Source organism: Pseudorasbora parva, chromosome 7 (genome assembly GCF_024679245.1).
Source record: "Pseudorasbora parva isolate DD20220531a chromosome 7, ASM2467924v1, whole genome shotgun sequence".
In the NCBI taxonomy this organism is placed as follows: domain Eukaryota; kingdom Metazoa; phylum Chordata; class Actinopteri; order Cypriniformes; family Gobionidae; genus Pseudorasbora; species Pseudorasbora parva.
The window spans coordinates 21330083-21350123 of record NC_090178.1 but is presented as its reverse complement, the minus strand read 5'-3'; the positions used below and the strand labels follow the sequence as shown (position 1 = coordinate 21350123).

The window sequence follows — 20041 nt, the reverse complement described above, 5'->3', positions numbered from 1 at the left end:
CCTCTGTTGTGCTTAATTTTTTATGGGGTTACGTTTTCAGCAAACACTCAGACATTTTCTCATCTCTGATTACCCAAACCAGACTATCTCCCTTGGGCAAGCCGGTCAGGCAGTTCTCTCTCTTTCTCTTCACTCATATGCATTATCTTACAAACAAAGATAGTAAGGCCACATCCAATCTTTTTTTTTCTTCCTTGTCTCAGGAAATATCTGTGTACAAACAAAACCACTGAAACACACTCAAAATGATGTAGTAAAGTCTAAATGCATATGGTTGTTGAAACAACATATGTACATTTTATTCCTCCCGGCTCCCAACAATGCTAATAAAATAAATGTGTTATAGGCTATATGTCTTGTTATAGCCAGAAATGACAGCGCTACCGCAGCACACATCGCCACAGACGAGTATCTCTTCATTAAGCCAACGCACAAACTACCGCAAATCAAAGCAAAAGTAAAATCGTAGATTCTGAACATGCAATCATCTTCATTAAAATTGAAGAAACTGAATGATCTCACCAGCACTGTGGCCGCGATCTTTCATTTTTGAAATGATCTGATGATCAATAAAACACAGCTCATATCTGTTGTTTTCGGTGATGTTAACTCCATTATATCTGCATATAGTGCGGGAATTGAAGATCTGATTTATATCCGTTTTGTGGAGACGCATTTATGTGCCTTAGTGTAAATGAAAGTTTTGATAAATCAGATAGCTTTGATTTACACACAGAATTTGCATGTGTGTGTTCTCCAGGTCGTGCTTAGGTTGTTCATAAAAGCTAAAACATGCCCAGATGTCGGCTTTTAAAGTAGTTTGAATACATTTTTGTTACTCTCATTGGTGTCTCGCTAACACGACAAAGCACGTACGCAACTCATGACGTCAGAAAAGAATAATGCATTATAATCAGTTATGATCTATTACTGAACCAATACCGACTATCATCCTTGTCTGCTTCGCGATGTGATTCACTTTGACACCCCTATAAAAAACCATCAAAATCCCCCAAAAAAGCACATTTCTTGTCGCATGTTGAATGTTTTTCTTTTGAAACAGGAAATTTGGTTTTATAAGAGTTTTTAATAGCATTGTTTTAGTTAAAAAAATCTAAATATCATTTTATGGGTAGAATTGTCGGTTTTCATGACTGTGAAACATGATAATCCTCCAACACAAAAGCAGTCTTTTAACTTTAAACAGAGCCTGGATGTAGTGAATGAGCATGGAGCTCTCTCTCTCATTCACACACACAGCCTCTCATAGTGTCTCTCCTTTTATAGACGGAGGGGAGAGACAGCCAGTCTGCTGCACATCTGGAGAAGTCATTTTCCCACAAACGGAAAGACAAGCTTGTTTTATGTTTTAGAGTATATGTAAAAAAAATAAAAAGTATTGGATAGTTTTACTTTTAGAAATAAAATAATCACAGTAACATAAGATTATCAGTTATATTAAATATATTTAAATAATGAAATGTTTTTGTTGTACTTTAGAGGGATCTGTAATGGGAAACAACATTTTCCAATGGAGAAGCTGTGTTAATAAACTCTAGATAATCAAGCTGTCTGTTGTGATGGAGTTAATGGTTACTGTCACCGTTGTTATTGTAAAAAGAGGCCGAAAGTCTGTTTTATTGCATCAGATGTCTGATCTAATAATTCATGAAGTATAGTGAGACCACGGTTGTTGCCAGAATTACTTACTAGTACTACAAACCTGATTCCAAAAAAGTTGGGACACAGGGCAAATTGTGAATAAAAACAGAATGCAATGATGTGGAAGATTCAAATTCACAATATTTTACTCAGAATACAACATGGATGACATCAAATGTTTAAACTGAGAAAATGTATAATTTCAAAATGTCTCACTTTCAACATTTGATGTGTTATCTATATTCTGTTGTGAATAAAATATAAGTGTATGAGATTTGTAAATTATTGCATTCCTTTTTATTCACAATTTTTACAGTGTTCCAACTTTGGAATCGGGTTTGTAAATTGCTTTGTATAGAACTTAAATGTTTGTAGAATGAGACGCTCTCTGAGGAAGACTGTTTTTTTGTTTTTGTTTTGCTTTAGATGTGGTTGATTACGTCTGCTATATGCACAGAATGTCCTTAACTTCTGCAGTAATATAAGCCAGCTGAAAAACCTTTGGGTGAAATCACTTCTTAGTGTGGCGGTATCTTCAATATTCTAAGTGTATTAATGTGTATTATAAAGTGTATTATGCATTAATTTAGTTGTTCAAATTTAAAACAAGATGAAAAAGACATGTCAATTTCAGCACACTCTTTAAATTTCGGAGCACGGTTGGCAGGCAGCTACAGCTTTAATGAACATCAGACGCAGAGGTAAAAGTTCTGCCTTATTAACACAATTACACAAGAGATAATATATTTCAGTAAGCCGTTCTTTCAACATACCTTCCGATGTTCAATCATGTTTATTTCATGCTGTAATTAGAAAAGAGGAAGAGCTGATCAGTTCACCTGCGCTCATAGCTGCCGCTTTGCTTGAACAACAGTGAGTGAGTATAGAATGACATCTTGACAGCTGGCAAGTCACCAAATATGCCCGGTAGGCTTATCGGAAACCAGGAAGTACACTGTAAAAATTGTTGTTGGTTTTTGTTGGTTTAACTTAAAAAAGTAAGCCTTACTTTTGAGTTTATTGAAATTAAAAAATTGAGTTGATACAATGAAGGAAAATTGTTTAATAAATAGAAACTCAAAATATTTTTGTATCTGAACCACATAAAAAATGTGATAAATCATGAAAATAGCACTATTCGGCATGTTTCACTGCGTCATCAGAAATAAAACACACGCACACAATTACCCAATATGCTTACACAATCTTTTAATAATATTTTAATAAAGGTTGTCGAATCTCAAAAAATGTTCATTGTATTAACTCAAAATTTTAATTTCAGTGAACTCAAAATTTTAAGGCAACCAGGTAACTTTTTTCTAATAAATTTTTTTACAGTGTAACCGTGCATATAGCGAATTGTAGTTAGGGTGTGGTTATTTGCTTTTTTTCAAACGCTTGCTTTTAATTAGGAAGAGGGTGGAGTCCCAGGGAAACTACATTTTAATATTGTTGCCAACTGTTGGAACCCATGACTTTAATTAACTTTTGCGTGTGACTGTTGTTGACACAGTCTGTCCGTGATTTTGAAAAAGCCACTTGGCACCTGTGATGGCACTTTTCCACTGCATGGCTACGCTTTTCCACTGTGTGGTATGATTTGGGTTGCTTTGCTTTTCAATAGACATATGAGTGGAGTTAGTAACAATTCAGAGTGGGTGGGATTATAGAACCATTATAGTTGCGCCACCTCTACTTCTCGGCATGTGGATGTTTTTAACAGCAAGATGGAGTTTGTTTCAAAGAAGGCCGATGGCAGCTAAACAAAATTATGCTAAAAAAAATCTAGGAACTCATGAAACAAAGCACAGACGATATCACATGGTTAGATGACATCATTTGCATTTAGCAGTGTGTTTATAGTGTCTCAATTGCTATATCATTGTCACAAAAGCATAAAGCAGTGGTAGCTAGTGATGATTCCTTATTGACCAATCAGTAATCTGCAGTGTTTACATGTCACATTTGAGTATTGGTACGGCGTGTTTGGAACATCAAACGAGGCGGTACTATTTAAGCGAAAAGCGTCAAAAAGAAAGCCAGTGGAAATGCACCATAAGGTTAGCCAAATTGTGGTACATTTAAAATGATGTCCTCTCTCAGTCCTTAGCATACAAGAGAGCTTTCCACAACAATAGATAACATTTCATCATTTGAGTGTGGAAATTGGGGGTGGAAATCTCACAATCTAATCCAATTCTGGGAATCACAATCAGATTATAAAACAGTTCTTGAGATAATTTGTTTTCTTATTAAATAATCAGTTTACCGACTTAAATTTTTTAAAATATATTTTTATTAAATAACATTTAAAAGCAGACTTTTGTCAGTGAGTTCTGTGCATTGAATTTATACTATATTCCAAACTGCATAAACTATGCCTTTTGTTGAGCATTTTAGAGGAAAATGCTGGTCAGTAAAACCCCAAATTCTCAAGCAAAATACAGTTTCTCTCAACACACATCCTGTGCAATAAAGCCTACGATTACCCACTGTATTTTGCTTCAACCATAAAAGCTCATGTAAGTTTATATACATGTCTGGTGGTGGTTTTGTGTTAGTTTGTTTGTAATTGGCAGCAAAATAAAGTCCCAAGCACACAGTTCCATCGCGACTGTGCGGATAAACTTAGAATTGTGAATCGGTGAAGAGAGAATCACAATTCATTGGAGTGTGTCAACCCCCCCCCCCCCCCCAATGGAAATATTTGTAGACATCTTTTGTGATATTTTGTTGAAACCTGCCCACTTTAATTAATTTTAATATGCATAACATAAAAAAGTGTTTGAAATCCTATTTATTACTTTCTCATTGTCTCTACAATGCACACAGAGACAGCTCTTGCACACTTTTAACCCCGTGTAACCTTGACAGTTAAGGCAGTTTTTTTTTCTTGTCAGATTAATCAATAGTACGGTTTCCTGAGGCGTTCTTAAGGTTCAGAATCCAGCGCATTGACTGATTGCTCTATTCATTACTGCACACATGACTCTTGGGGTTAATGATCCCTAGCTTCTATGGCAAATAGAAGTGGGTTGGGTATTAAATGTCTTTGTGATGGTTCATGCATGATGGCTCAGACATTTTTGTTTGTTGGGTAATATTTGTCTCGAAAAACAAAATGCGTATACGGACATGCATTTAGAAATGGAACAAAATGTATTAACCTTAACTCTAAAGAATATTAGAGTAAATGTTATATGGCGACTGTACATTCCCTCTCTTTCCCTTTGCCTCTTTCTATCCTCCACTGCAATGCAGCATCCTTAATGGTTTCTATGCGCACACACTCGTTGAAATACTAGATCTCACTCATTTATTATCCGATTGTGACCTGCCGACAAGTCGCTGTCAGTGTCAACTGTACATAAGAGCTGACTTGCACATGATCTGCATTGTAGTGAAGCGGTGAGGTCATAGATTCAGAGAGCAAGTCAGCAGTTCACAGCATGTGTGTATCAGTGGAGGAGGGAGAGGGGAATTCCTAGAGAGAGCGGAGAGAAAGGAGCGCCAAAATAACACTCCGAATTCCCGTGAAAGAAGGACACATTTGAAGGTCGCATTTGGAGTGTCCTACTCACTTTTTTGAAATGAGACGGCCTTATGACGTATGCATCCTTCAAATGCGACCTCCGGAGGACGCAGCCTTCTGAAATTAGACACAGCTATTGTCTTATTAGGTCCTATAAAGACATTGATTAGCTGGTTCAGGTGTGTTTGATTGGGGTTGGAGCTAAACTCTGCAGGACAGCGGCCCTCCAGGAACGAGTTTGGGGACCCCTGTTATAAAGCATCATCAACGCTTCGTGCATTATATTAAGTGTTCTGAATCCATCCATAGTTTAATGTGTGGTACAGATATTATGTATTTACATAATTGCTATCTTCCGCTGCGTCTGTCAGTCATTCTCCATTCAGCTTTCAAACTGTGTGTTGTGTTTGGTTACGACAGTCAATACGATGAAACTCTCGTTTCTTTTATCATGCTTGATCTGACGATAACGGTCTATGGTTTTACATACTATCTTGCTCGAGTTTATTGCAGTTTCTGAATCATGTTACAGTATAGTATATAATAATAATAATAATAATAATATACTGTATTATAATATCTGATGCTATCTATATTTATATTTGGAAAAAAATGAAAAAATATATATGCAAAGGTTAATATGTAGTAAAAAAAAGACTGATATGTCCCCATTAAAAAGTAAACAAACATGCGTGCTGGGGAAAGGGCATTATAATAGGAGCATGAGAGGTTAACGGCTTAGGAACAGGAGAAGATATGGGTATTAGAGAGTGTGTTATGGAGATTGTTGTGTATGGAAAGATGGACAGAGAGTAAAGCGTGCAGGATGACTGAAGACGTAGTACGGCTTTATTGTCTCTGTATCTCAACAATTCCCAGTAGAGCTTGAGGGCAAAGGAAAGTTCTCACTATTCAGCACAGTGCTATTTTTCAAGTCAAATATTTACCCAGTGTTGGATGACTGCGTTCCCTTCAGTGTGCCGGATAACATTTCAAAAGCTGCTTACAGTAAACACAGCACAGAGTGCTGCGTTGACACGGCCTGCACCTGTGCTTTGAAAAAAGACCACAGGTGGCTGCTTATTGTACGTGATTTTTGTGTTATTAATATTTAATGGCGTAATTTGGGTATTTTTCCACATGCGCCTAAAGGAATCAACAGTACTTTTCACAAACATGGTGATAAACTCGCATCGAAAGGAAAGCTTCGCCATATTGACATCACATTGTCAGCTGAATACTACACATTTATCTTAATCAGACACTTTTGTTTGCAGAATAAAGGAGTTATGCTTGACCAGAATACCATAGTGACCATGGGAAAATGTATGTGAAACATAATGAAAAATAATCATTTAAGTACCTGCTTGCGCGAAGCAATCAATCAAGACAGTCAGTCTGGCTAAAAATGCGTTTTTTTTTAAGTTTGGATGCTTGTCCTGAGGAAACTGGTTTCAGAAAGCCTTACAAGGCACTATAACATCATGGCTAATGATGTAACGCAAATCCAGCTGAGCTTTAGAGATAGCCAAGTAAATATTTAGTCACTATTCTCTAGTCACAGTAGGCTGAAGAAATTAAAACATTTGTGTTCCATCAGCATAATATACAAATAAAGCATTCTGCGGTGACTGTTTGAATCACCCATGGCTGTTGTATTATTGCGTCATTTATGTAAAGTGTTCTGTATTACTGACATCCTGATTGGCCTATGGTTGTGCTCTGTCAGTGCTGTCTGGATTATACTGTAACCTCCTCACCCCTCTCCACTCAGTAAAATCAAAAAATCAGCCCCCACACTCCTAGTTTAATGTCCATGCTCTTTTACATCTGGCATAAGTATTTCACATATGTTTGTTTACTTGTTTGGTAAGTAGCGTGTAATAAGCGAGATAACATGCAATTATCATTATCGCAAAATAAATTCCTTCAGGATGATTGAACACCTGATTGCTTTGTCAACTTTTGTCATTATGACCGACTCACTCATGATCCTTTATGTAGCGTGTATTAATCTGAGCTCTACAGGTTCTCACGGTTTGCGTACAGTATGTTATTTTTAGGTGGGGTAAGTGTTTGTACACACAGCTGTCATCCTTTCACTGATAAATCCCTAGGGAGGGAAGTGACATGACGGTAACAGCATTTAAACTTGTGTGTGTGCATGTGCGTCAGTGTTTTCCTTTGGCTTTATGGCGGATTTCAAAAGTACTCGCTGTGTAGGAAATGATAGGTAGGCAGTTTCTACTCTTAAGCCTTAAACTAAACTAAAGTAGGGGCTATAATCTGTTTGCCGAATGTGTGGATTGTATTAAAATACATTAATAAATGGCTCCTAGAGGTCTTTATAAATCATTCTAACACTGAAATTAAGTGTATTTATACATACAAATGTTTTATATAAATGTCAAGCTTTTCTTGGCTGTTTGGAAGTGGGAACTTGTTTGTTTTTTCTTGTTTTTTGCAATTTGTTAGGTCTGTGTGGTGTTCGTTTTGCTTGTATATTAAATTTTTCCTCATTGTTTGTGTTTTGGTAAATATGTGATTATTGCAGGAAAGTCACTTTTGTTCAACTGAATAAATACATTTGTTGTCTTCACCTTTGCATTTTAACCATGTCTCTTGCAAAGTCAAAGCAAACAAACAGGTTTTGTGTGAATCCCACTGAAAATAGAAATAAAAAATCACATAACATGTTGAGGAGCACAGACACCTTTTCCACATTCACATACATTTGTCTGTGTTCCTTACTACCCAAGAATATTTTCCTCTCTTGTGGAGCAGGTCAGTGGAATGCATCACTACATAAAAAGGAAGTGTGTTTTTGCAGTGGCTTCCTAAAAAGAATCCAAAGGATTTTAGGGGAAGGAAAAGCAGCCCATTGTTTTCAGCAGTTGTTTCCATTGGCCGATGCAAAGGATGTGGAGGGGGTTTTCTCTGTGTAATGATTGGTTGTTTTCCTTAAGTGCCCTTTGAGGATTTCTATGAAAAGGGACAAAAGAACCTGAAGAACATTTCTAAACGTCAACATTAGGGTGCACTTTATGTAATTAAAGAGGGTCACACGATACAATTACTCATTTTTATTGGCGGTTGCTTGTGGTCAGTTCTACCTATAATTCTGTGCACTAAATGCGTTTGGTCTTGAAAAAAAGCATTTTACGAAACGTAAACCAACATAAATTGTAAGCCTAAACCAAAGGGTTTTAATTAATTTGGTGCTTCACAATTGCTTCTTAGAGTGGTAAGTTATGATGCTTTCTTTTTGTACTGTGTGTAAACTCTTGATTGAATTTTGTGTGTTGGCAGAAAGTGAATTATTTTCTCAATTAAGAACAATTATTAACATAAAAAGAGCAGTACATAAAGGTTAAGCTACAGGAAAAATGTATGGTTTTTGCATACAAATTAAAACAGTTTATGTTGACGCACAAGTATTTTTAAATATTGTAACACAAACCATTTGACCACATCCTAAAAAGTGCATGTCAAATACCCAGATGATGCATTTAGTTAACTCAAAAAAGGAAGTGTGGAATGGAATTTTGTTTGTCTGCAATATATATTGTGATATGGAAACAATTTCACCAAATGATTTGAATAGTGCTATTTTCAAAGAATTGATCATTGCAGGATGATTGGAGTGATTCGATCTGATCTGCATAGAAAATAATAAACAAATTACAAGCGTATATATTAATACAATAGAACAAAGATACAAACGAAACAAAATTAAGCAGTGCTTTGTTTTTCATGTAATTCTAACAGTATTGAGGTGCAGAAATTGAATAATAAATGAAATCATACGTAAAATAATACTGTTTACTGTATAAGTTAAATATTTACTTTATATAAATTATCTTTGTTAAAGCTATAAAAATGATTTTCTCTTTTGTTGTTTGGTTAGCATTGGTGACTCAAACGGCTGCGGATATATTAGGCTGCTGTCACTTTAAGATGAATGCACAGATCTAATATAATACACATCCGTTTTCTTTACAACACATAACCAGCTGTTTTGACACATTTTGACTATGTTAACTTTTTAAGTGTACATGTCTGTTCAAACTCAAATGCCAAATTCAGTTCTCTTTCTCTTTCTTTTAAGTGCCTGTGTGCTTTAAACTGACAGGACTTAAAAATGATATGCAAATTATAAACTTTTACTCTATGATGGTTAAACTTTGTAATTAATCCGCAAATCTTACGTGTTCTGATCCGGGAGCAGCTGGCCCATATGGTTCACTAAGCAACTACTATTCCCTATATATCGATAAAACAATATATAGTGCAGCCCTACTTAACACTTGAATCTTAATAACAGGTGAAAAGCAAAAAGGCTTGATTTTTGTTATATTGTATATATTTTGCTGGCGCCAGGGAGCCGCTATCAGTAAGTGTCAGAGACCTTCTGGGAGAGCTGAGATGTCTGAGATAAGACGGTTAAGTACATGGTAGTGTAGAGTATGTCATTTGGGACACAGTTAATGTGACCCTGTCAAGCTGACAGGTTTTTTTCTCTTCTATTTTTCTTCAGAAGTGGCGCTGAAGGTTCACCTGAGTGACGCTAGCACTCACCAGCCTCTCTCTGGTGTCACTGTGGAGATCTTCACTAACCACACCCCTGTTGCCTCGGACATCTCTGGTGCCGATGGCAACGCCTTCATCAGGTTCCCCTATCGCCTTGGCGACCTTCTTGTAGTCACGGCAACCAAGCGTGGCTATGTACTCAACTCCATTCCTTGGCGACCAAGCAGGCTACCTGGTAATGACTTCATATTGGATAATTAATTGTGTACGCTCATTTGATCTGTATAATTACAGATTGATCTGTATAATTACAAAGTGTATTATTCAGAATACACTTTGCGTCATCTAACACTTACTTAAAGGGGTACTTCAGCACTAGGAAGATGAACCTGTATTTAAACTGGGTCATTAATGTAGTAGAAATGTGAAATTATTTTTGAATTTGGTGCTTTCTAGACTGAGAAAAGACAGAAAATGTATTTTTGTCTCATGGGGATGAAAGACAACAATTCCCAGAATGCTTCACTGCCCTGTGAGACCATTCCCAAAGCCACCAACTAAATCACTGATCACTTTCCCACCACCGTGTTCATCTTCATAAAATCAGTCCAGTTAGAGAACAGACACTACAATTAAAAACTGAACGTGTCTGTTCAATATATTGTGAATTAGCCGCTGAGTGAGTGTCACAAACGCAGCAGGCGGTAGATTACACTCGTGAATGAGCTGAGGGAAGAGCTCTCATGATTAGAGTTGAAGTAAACGCGTTCACGCTCGGGCAGTAGTTCTCAGCGCGTGTTCAGTCTGGCGCGTTTTCAGTTCATGCCTTTGGAGACTTACTTTGCTCTGCCGGCGGCTCCGTTTACATCAGTGTTTCTCAAACTTTTTTTGTCATTACCCACTTTGGAGGTAGGAAAGGGCTCCGAGCCCCACCTGTCACCAATCGCCCCAACAAAATGGTAATTATCTAAGCTTTAAGTTTGCCTGTTAACATTTATTTTATTAACATCACATTTAAACTTTCATGTGTACAGTCAACATATTTTAGCTGACTCCCAGTGTGAGTTTTTTTTTAAGGGAACGTTATTTTAGAACGTTTCACCTTAACGTTTCTATGGCAACGCGTCATGTTTATCACGTGACTCACCACAACCAAAATAGCGCTGTATGACAAATGTATCGCTTATTACGTTTTTTGCTTTTTTATTCAAAATATTGACAAACTTGCTTACCATGTCATCAACTATCTAATAATCCAATTGTGGGTGTGTTTTGCCATTTAAAAAAACCTTTATAAATGATTTTGATCTATAATGTGAGATGGGCGCTGCCACGTTTGAACAAATGCACCGCAGTTCAGAGTCCTGTCAGTCGGATTTACAGCACATATATTCATCAGCTTCTCCTGGAATAAGTATGTGACCGGTGAACTGGGAGAAGAATCGAGCAAACTTTATAGTTACTTACACTATGTGTATCTGATATGAATAAAACATGTCAGCCAATTATATTTGAATGGATTGTTATTGCTGCTTCTATAGACACCAGTGTGTATTCTACAAACTCTAAATGTATTGTTTTACTAGTACTTGTGTATTTAAATGTTACCCTTTAAATTAAACCTAAAATAAACAGTATGTGGTTGAAAACACTTTATGACGTATGTCAAGAGCTGAGCACGTCCGCATCTGGCTCAGTGCCAGCCGAAGCGTGTCCCACTGTTTGAATCTGGCAGTCACTGAACATTCTAAATCCCATATGTGGGTCCGTACTCTCAGGGGCACAGAAATAAAAATCCCATGTTTGACCGCTTAAAAGGTCAATAGAGATGGGCACAAAAAATTAACAAATTTCCTCCCGTTTGTTGCGCCCCATATGTCATGTCTCTATTCCCCACCATTGGGTGCGCCCCACAGTTTGAGAAAGGCTGGTTTACATGAATGCCTGCAGCTGCGAGCTTAGCTGTGAGTGCGATCCCACTCCCCGAGTTGAGATGTGCGAGTTGAAAGCTATGATATGCTAATCGCTGAAGTAACCCTTTAAACTTTAATCTATCAACAATACTGGAAAAATTTATCAAATCTCAAAATGAATATCCACATTTCATACTGTAAATTAGGTCATGGTGCCTTATTTCACTTGTAGCATTTAAAATAATTATTTTAATCACTTAGACAAAATCTTTAAATGCAGAAAAGTCCTTTTTTCCCAGTGTGTCTGAACAAATCTGTATTTCTTTTCTTTGAAGATTGTGTTAATGGGATGGATTAATTCTGCTTTGTGGCCGACACATCCTGTGGGTCACTCTATAGAGAATCTGGGACAGGAAATGAAAACTAGAGTGGAGCAGGAATGCAGAAAGCTGTTGGAAATAAATAGAATGTTAGATTACAGCTAACGAGATTAACCTACTAACCAGCAGCAGGCAAAAGAAAATACACCTACATACATAGGCACAGCTCAATCGTGCAGATGTTTCAGGGCACTATGTTTGTCTAGTAACGTTTTGTGGAGCAGGAGGTCAGACTCTTTTTCTTTAATAACAAGTGAAAGACCTTCGGAGGAGAGATATTGAAATGTTGTGGACATGATTCTGGGCTTGCAGGCCTAATTGTGATTCATCTTCCTAATGATCCCTTTCTTTGTTTCAAGTCTTCTCATCTCTCAGTCTGGATCTGCTTCCTGAGAGGGCTGCCACTCTGATGGTGTATGACGACGTGGTGCAGATTGTCTCTGGATATCAAGGTAACAGTCTCTTGTGTGAGTGTGCGTTTTACCAAGGTTTATCGGGCTGCCTTCCATTTACTCACATTGTAGTTATATCAGTAAGACATTTTCAACTTAACTCAATTAGGTTTTCTTAGTAATTGTTAGAAGTTGTGCAGTTATCAGTGAAAATGCTGAAATATGTGTGTGTGTGTGTGGGGGGGGGGTAGTGATTTCTTGATTTTGGTCTAAATTGACTTACGGTATAGAACTATATATATATAGTAATTGCATCAGTTAACATGAACTAACCATGAACAGCACCTCTGTTTAGCATTACCGTAGTTAATCTTCATTATCATTCGTTAACGTAGCTAAAAATCTAGCTGTTCAAGGTTTGTTCATGTTAGTTCACAGTGCATTAACTAATGTTAACAAGATTTTAATAACGCACTTGTAAATGTTGAAATTAACGTTAACAAAGATAAATGTTTTATAAGTGCAGTTTATTATTAGTTCATGTTAACTAATGAACCTTATTGTAAAGTGATACCGAACAAAGGTTCGATCTTTCATTGGTGATGCTCTTTTGTTGTTCACACATGACAACACACATTCTCTAGGGATTGAAAACTGTGTGTTAACGAACTACCTGTAATGGAGAGGAAGGTGAAGGTGAAGTGAGGGCGTGTCTGAAGTCGGTCATTAAAATGGCCTCACAGATCCCTAGTGTCCTGTGTGTGTGTGTGTGTGTGTGTGTGTGTGTGTGTGTGTGTGTGTGTGTGTGTGTGTGTGTGTGTGTGTGTGTGTGTGTGTGTGTGTGTGTGTGTGTGTGTGTGTGTGTGTGTGTGTGTGTGTGTGTGTGTGTGTGTGTGTGTGCGCGCGTGCGCGCGCGGAGATCAGCATGTTTGTAATCACAACATTTTAAGCATTCCATTTGTCATCATGTTCATATAATCACTTTATTGTGCTATGTAAACTCAACATATATATATTTTTTAATTGTTGTATTTACCAGTAAAGAAAAACGTTTTACCTAAACTTAGAGGTTTATATATGAAACAAGACACACATGACATTGTCATTGTCTTTTTATATAGAAATACTTTTTATTCAGCATAGATGTATTAAATGAAACAAATGCGATAATGAAGACTTGTTACAAAAATGCTATTCTTTTTAAAGGTGCACTATGTAGTATTTTTGCAGTAAGATATCCAAAAACCACTAGGCCGGTGTTATATATTTTGTTCAGTTGAGTACCTACAATATCCCAAATGTTTCCAACTATTTGTAAATTGTGAGAAAATGGCAATTTTAACCAAGGAGCTGGGACGTCTGAGGGAATCGCCTGTCAGTTGCGTCATATCTGTGTTATCCTCGGTTTCCCGTTTAATTTGGCAGAAACGCTTTACTCTTAGCAGTATTTTAACTAACAACCAGGACATTTCAGCATAGTGTTTGAGGAAGTCGCCTGTCAATTGTGTCATATCTGCGCTACCCTCGGTTTTGGGTTTTATTTGGCACACTTAAATGTATCTAATATGATAAACAGAGCTGCATTACCTCATCATCATAACCGGAAGAGCAGATCAGTGCAGGCGCCCGGCGACTGTGTCCCGTCCCGTCATAATAAAAGTCCCGGTGTTTTCGCGAGGCAGGTATTTGTTTAATAATCGCTCCAGCTGCTGTGCTTGGCTCCACAACACTCGGTCCTGATCTGCTATACACTACAGTAACGTAACCGCATGCATGAACATGATTTCTGCCCAAGTCCTATTTTCCACCGGCTGTGAGGTGAAGACCACATGTCCCAAGATGCTGCGCTCAAACTTTGCGTCATCAAACTATGCATTTGTTTTGAATAGGCGCCCTCCAGTGGATAGAAAGTTGCATAGTGCACCTTTAACTTTTTCATAAAAGAATCCTAAAAAATGTATCATGGTTTCCACAAAAATATTTACGCAGCTCAACTGTTTTTGTTTGTTTTTTTAATTATTATTGAAAACAATACCCAGATAATAAGATTTGTTTTAGCACAATATTAGTATATTAGACAATGATGATGTGCCACTGAAGACTGGAATAATGGTTAAAAAATTAGCTTTGCATCACAGTAATAAATTACACTTTAAAATGTATTAAAATTTGAAACCTTTTTTTTCCATTGTAATGTTTTACAATATTACTGTTCTAAATTAATTTAATTGTATGATCTATAGATATAAATACAGCCTTAGTGAGCATTTTTTCAAAAACTTTATAATAATAATAGTGTAAATTCTCTGGAAGGTCTTCATATCCCATGTTGATTTGTTAGTAAATAAATGTTTTAAGGATATTTAGACATTTATTTCTAGAATAGAAGACAAAATACTGAAGAAAATATTTTTCTACATTGAATTGTCTAGGTAATTGTCATGTGTCAAGTGTAATGAGAATCATTCTGTACTGTTGTCCACGTGGTTCATTGGACTTCCTGCTAATTCAAGCTCTCTGAGTGAGTGTGAAGCCACATTTAAATGAAAGGCTGTACACACGCAAACAAAGCAAAAATGAGAGGAATTCACTTTTTAAACCAATCTTTCACATTCCTCTTTTTTCTGTCTCCGTTTCCCACGTCCCTGTTTCTTCCTAGCTTGCACTGTTTTCCTTTACTCTTCCCCCCAGCAACCTCTTTTCTTTTGGTAACCTGTCCCTCGGTGTGTGATATTTCAGGAGAGAGACATGTTTATTGGTCTCAGGGGAGTACTAACGCTGCACTCTCATTCGGAGCATTGCCCCAATCCTGTCCCCCCTAAAAACACTCAATCACCATACGTTCATAAAATCAGACGACACCGACAGACATACAAAGCCTCAGACACACTGCTAAAAACGAAGGCTTTTCTCGCACACGCGCCACAGATCTGTTATTATAATCATCTACTTGGAGACTATTATCACACACTCTCACCTATTGCTCAGTCACCGCAGTGTTTTCAAACAAAACACCTTTCGTATTTCACTGCAGGTGTGTGTGATGTGAATGACATCAGCTCTTCTGACATGTAGCTAAGAAATAATTAAAAGGCTAATTGAAAGCCAATCACTCAACTTAAATAAAAACGGAATAATTATTTTCATTTTCAACAACTATAAATAAAGGGCTCATATTAAAATGTGTATATATAGCGTTTTGCTAAAAACTAAAATTAATCAATATTTTGATTAAAATTAATCGATATAGTGTAGGCTAAAAATGGATTTAGGCATCACAACATAATGTATACTATGACAAATGGACATTCAAATGGCTAAATATTACTTTTAACAGCATTATTGAATTGTTTGTAAAGATGATTGTTGGTAATTGTTGTAAATGATGATTATTGAATTAGTGTTGTTAAGATGAACTAATTAAGTGAGTGTTATGGCAGTACAAGCAATCTTGTGGAAATGTGATAATGCAAGAAATGGTTCTGCACAATAAAATATCAGTATTGTGTTAATCTTTAAATATCTGTTATCTTTCAATAAACAATATTGTGCCGGTATACTGTTTAAAAATGATGGACTCAGTAATTGGGCTCAGACCATTTCCTGCAAAAGTTTTGTTTCTTTCTTTTAAAGAAATGACTACTTTTATTCAGCAAGGATGCATTAAATTGATTAATAGTGGGAGTAAAGACAATTATAATATTACAAAAGATATATTTTTCAAATAAATGCTGTTCTATTGAACATTCTATTCATTAAAGAGACTTGTAAAAAAAAAAAAAACAGCACAGCTGTTTCCAATAAGTACTATAATACTGTATTGTAATACTGTAACAACAATTTCTTAGAAATACATCTGAAAAAATGGATCTAGGAAACTCCGAGAGCATGTGAAGGCAGCATAAGCACCCAGTCATGATCACGCTCATTTGACTGCTATAATTGTGAGAACCCCCTAAAACATCTATCATACAAAATAATAGATTCCTAAGATTATATTCATAACAATAAAATAATGCATTTCCTTACAGTGATAGAGAGCGCGTTATACTCGTAGCTGAAGTCAACAGCGGCTGGCTGAACTGAGCGGCATGAGTGGCTTTGTGACGTCAACTTCCCTCTTTGATTGATTGGCTACGGGATGAGCTGTCAATCTAGAACTAGAGGACCAATGGTCCACCAGTGGACCTAAGACCCGCCCCTGATTTACGTGAAACCAAGGGGGTAATCTAGCACTCGGAAAGTGTTCCACCCATAGGGGTGGCCATTGCTAACCAAGCCATCACCTGCTGTTAGCATCCCATTGACTCCCATTCATTTTTGAGTCACTTTGACAGTGAATAACTTTACATCTGAGGTGTTTAAAGACTCCATTTGTCCATTGTTTATTTATAAAGAAACACGACAATGCATAAAAGGCTCCATTACTTGTATCTTACACTATCACCCCGTAGAAGCTGTTTTTGTAAAAAATAGGCTAACGATTGCGTCATAACCAACCCGACTCTGTCGCGCAGTAGAGAAATTACCGTATAGACAGGAGGAGACACTCGGGAGCAATCTTTTACTGTCTATGAGACAGTCGGAGGGACGTGGAGACATAAAGTCTGATAAAGTCAAGAGAGAAAAATGGGGAGAAGCCGATAGTGAGCCAAAAGCAACGGTAGAAAATATTTAAACAACGTGATTCAGATTTCCCTTTCCACAACTACTAGAAGACCTACAACTGTCAGACAGGTTGCTTACGTCACATCTACGTCGTCAAGCTCAGTCTGAGCCTGCACAGTTCGCTCAGCCATCAGGAAGTGAGTGCCTCTGATTGGCCTCATTTTTCCGCCGTTGAAGTCAATGGGAAGGCTCTGTCCATTTCTTTTACTGTCTATGCGTGAAACTCAAACTGCAACATTTGGAAACGCAAGTGCAGAATGTGGAAACGAGCAAAGGAGAAAAGAGCACAGACATACATAAAATGAAAATAAGAGCAGAAAACATGATTTTGTGTGCGATTCAGATCATTTTGAATTCATGATTCAGTTTTGAGCAATACAATTTCAAACTTGTTTAAATGTTTGACTCACGCTTATTATTTGTATTTCTATGACCGCATTGTTTGTGAATCTGCATTGATTTTTCAGTTTTGTGTGTTATATTTTCACATGTGTTTTTAAAATTTGGGGAAAAAATTTTTTTTTTATGCTTTACTGCAATCCAATTGGCGGGAAATTGAGCCTATACATACTTTTACATGTCAATAACATACCCGCAACAATAGGTGGCGCCAAATATGTGTAAAATAAGTGTGCCAAAAAAATTCGGTGTGGCAGAGTGTAACGTTACAAGATTGCGAGCGCAATATACACTTTACAGTTTTAAAAACGCGATAAAAAAAAAAAGCTTACCGTCTAACTGTCATGCCTCACTGACAGGACCAAACTTCCCCCGTACGGGATTTAAACATGTAAGACGGCACGGCACCCAGATTTCAAGCATGTTCAAGATAATGATAATAAAATTCAGCATTACCATCACAGGAAGGAAATTCAATTTTTAAATAATAGAAAAGTTACTTTAAATTGCCTTTTTTTTTAAATTTCAAAATATTTTCGAATTCTTGGCATCCTAAACTGTTTAACGGTAGGGTATTGTACGCCCCTATTTCTGACGGTGTCATTTTGGGAGTTATGTTCATGTGGTTGGGTACTATAGTCCATGTGAGCTATAGCTTAGTCTCATGTCTGTGGTATGGAAGATTTGCCACAATGGAAACATAATGACATCACTCTCAAGAGACATGCTTTGCAGTAGCACTCCATCGGCTACTGATCCACTCCATTTAGATTATGTCAGGGGTATTGGATCACTAACCTAATGTATGCTTTAGGTTTATGTGTGTGTGTGTTTGCATCTGTAGGTTCAAAGCTGCAGCCTTCGGTGCAGTTCCAGAGAAGAGCACTGAGTCTTCCTTCTAATGCCACCTACACCAACCTAACCGCCTTCCTTACTGTGAGCAGTTCAACACAAGACACACAGTACTTCCCCTACCTGCAGGGCCTTCATCCCAACTACACAGGTAACACGCGTGAGGGCTCAGGACTATGGTTGACATGTCACTAAATCTCACTGGTCAGTACCAGTGAAGATCAACAGCAGTTAGACATTTCACAACATGCTATTTATTACAATATTGCTAAATGTCAGTAAAAAATAAATAAATGCCCATAACAACAAAAACAGACAATGGCAGGTTTATTAAAGGGTTTCTTTAGCGATTAGCATATGGCTTTGTATCAGTAGAAACTCTGAAGTATATTCGAATTATTGTGTATTATTGGGCATGAACTGAAAACGCGCCAGACTGAACATGTGCTGTGAATCTATGCCGCGAGTGCCGTCGCGTTTACCTCAGCTCTCATCCATGACTTTCAATGTGACTCCTGCAGCGTTTTGGGCTGTGAGACTTCCTCAGCGGCTAAATCACAAAATATTGAACAGACACGTTCAGTTTTTAATTGTAGTGTCTGTTCTCTAACTGGACTGATTTTATGAAAATGAACGCGGTCGCGGTGGGAAAGTGATCAGTGATTCAGTAATCTAGTAGCGGTGGCTTTGGGAGTGGCCTCGTAGGGCAGCGAAGCATTCTGGGATTGTTGTCTTTCATCCCCATGAGACAAAAATACATTTTCTGTCTTTTCTCAGTCTAGAAAGCACCAAATTAAAAAAATAATTTCACATTTCCACTACATTAATGACCCAGTTTAAATACAGATTCATCTTCCCAGCGCTGAAGTGCTCCTTTCAGATACATCTACGATGCAAAGCCAAATGCAGAAATACTATATTTGGACAAAAATTGTTTTTTTGCCCTTCCTGTTTACATTCCTTACAAATCGAGTGTGTTTGCATTACTACCTTAGACAGGCCTTTTGATCATGTTTGACAGTCAATGCGTTGAGCCACAGCACCGTAAAGCATATGTACAAATACCTAAATAGCCGCTGCCTGTCAGCTTGGCAAGATGTACTGGTAGTTTTGACGTTCTTGCCGCGAGTGTTTTTTTTTCTCTGTGTGCATGTTTGAATGTTTAAATGATTTTGAGATTGGGGTAAGTATTTAATTTGCATTAGAAAGTGTTGTCTGAATTGATCAGCACTGTTTCAGAATTACAGCTTTTTAATAGAAAGCTCTCCAGCACTGAATAATTAATTAAGACATTACAGAACAAGTTCTGTCATCCATAATGATGATATATACTGCAAACATGAGTTCACTCTAAAATTAATGAAAATAATTTTTGCAGTAATTGTAAGTAAAAATAATGGATGACTTATGTCTGGCTGATACTGTTTTAGACAACTCTCATTATTAATATATAATATAAGTCATCAAGTGTGGGTCCAACAAAGTATGGAAATTGTTTCTTGTACAGAAGTAAAAAAAAAAAAAAAAGTCCTTAAAATCAAGCACTGAAATGTATTAACATTACCATCAAATACATAAGCCAAATTAATACTTTCAGAAAAAATGCAGTAAAGTAATTTATATTGTTATAAAATTATATTTTAAATCAAATAGGTTCTTTTAAATGTTCTGTTAGTCAAAAAAAAATCCATTTTGTCCCCCCCACATTATCAG

General features: G+C 37.0%; 1 protein-coding gene across 2 annotated transcripts in view; it reads left to right on the top strand.

Annotated features, from left to right (window-relative positions):
* Positions 1 to 20041, top strand: part of fam171a1 (family with sequence similarity 171 member A1) — a 38843-nt gene that overhangs the window by 4732 nt on the left and 14070 nt on the right. The window contains exons 1-4 of one of the 2 annotated variants that reach the window (XM_067448571.1): positions 8235 to 8438; positions 9732 to 9959; positions 12377 to 12469; positions 18321 to 18479. In XM_067448571.1, coding sequence (XP_067304672.1) covers positions 12427 to 12469; positions 18321 to 18479 — 202 coding nt within the window. In that variant the 5' untranslated portion in view covers positions 8235 to 8438; positions 9732 to 9959; positions 12377 to 12426. Of the gene's footprint in view, positions 1 to 8234; positions 8439 to 9731; positions 9960 to 12376; positions 12470 to 18320; positions 18480 to 20041 lie in introns of those variants that run through there. The other variant, XM_067448570.1, reaches the window with a different exon arrangement.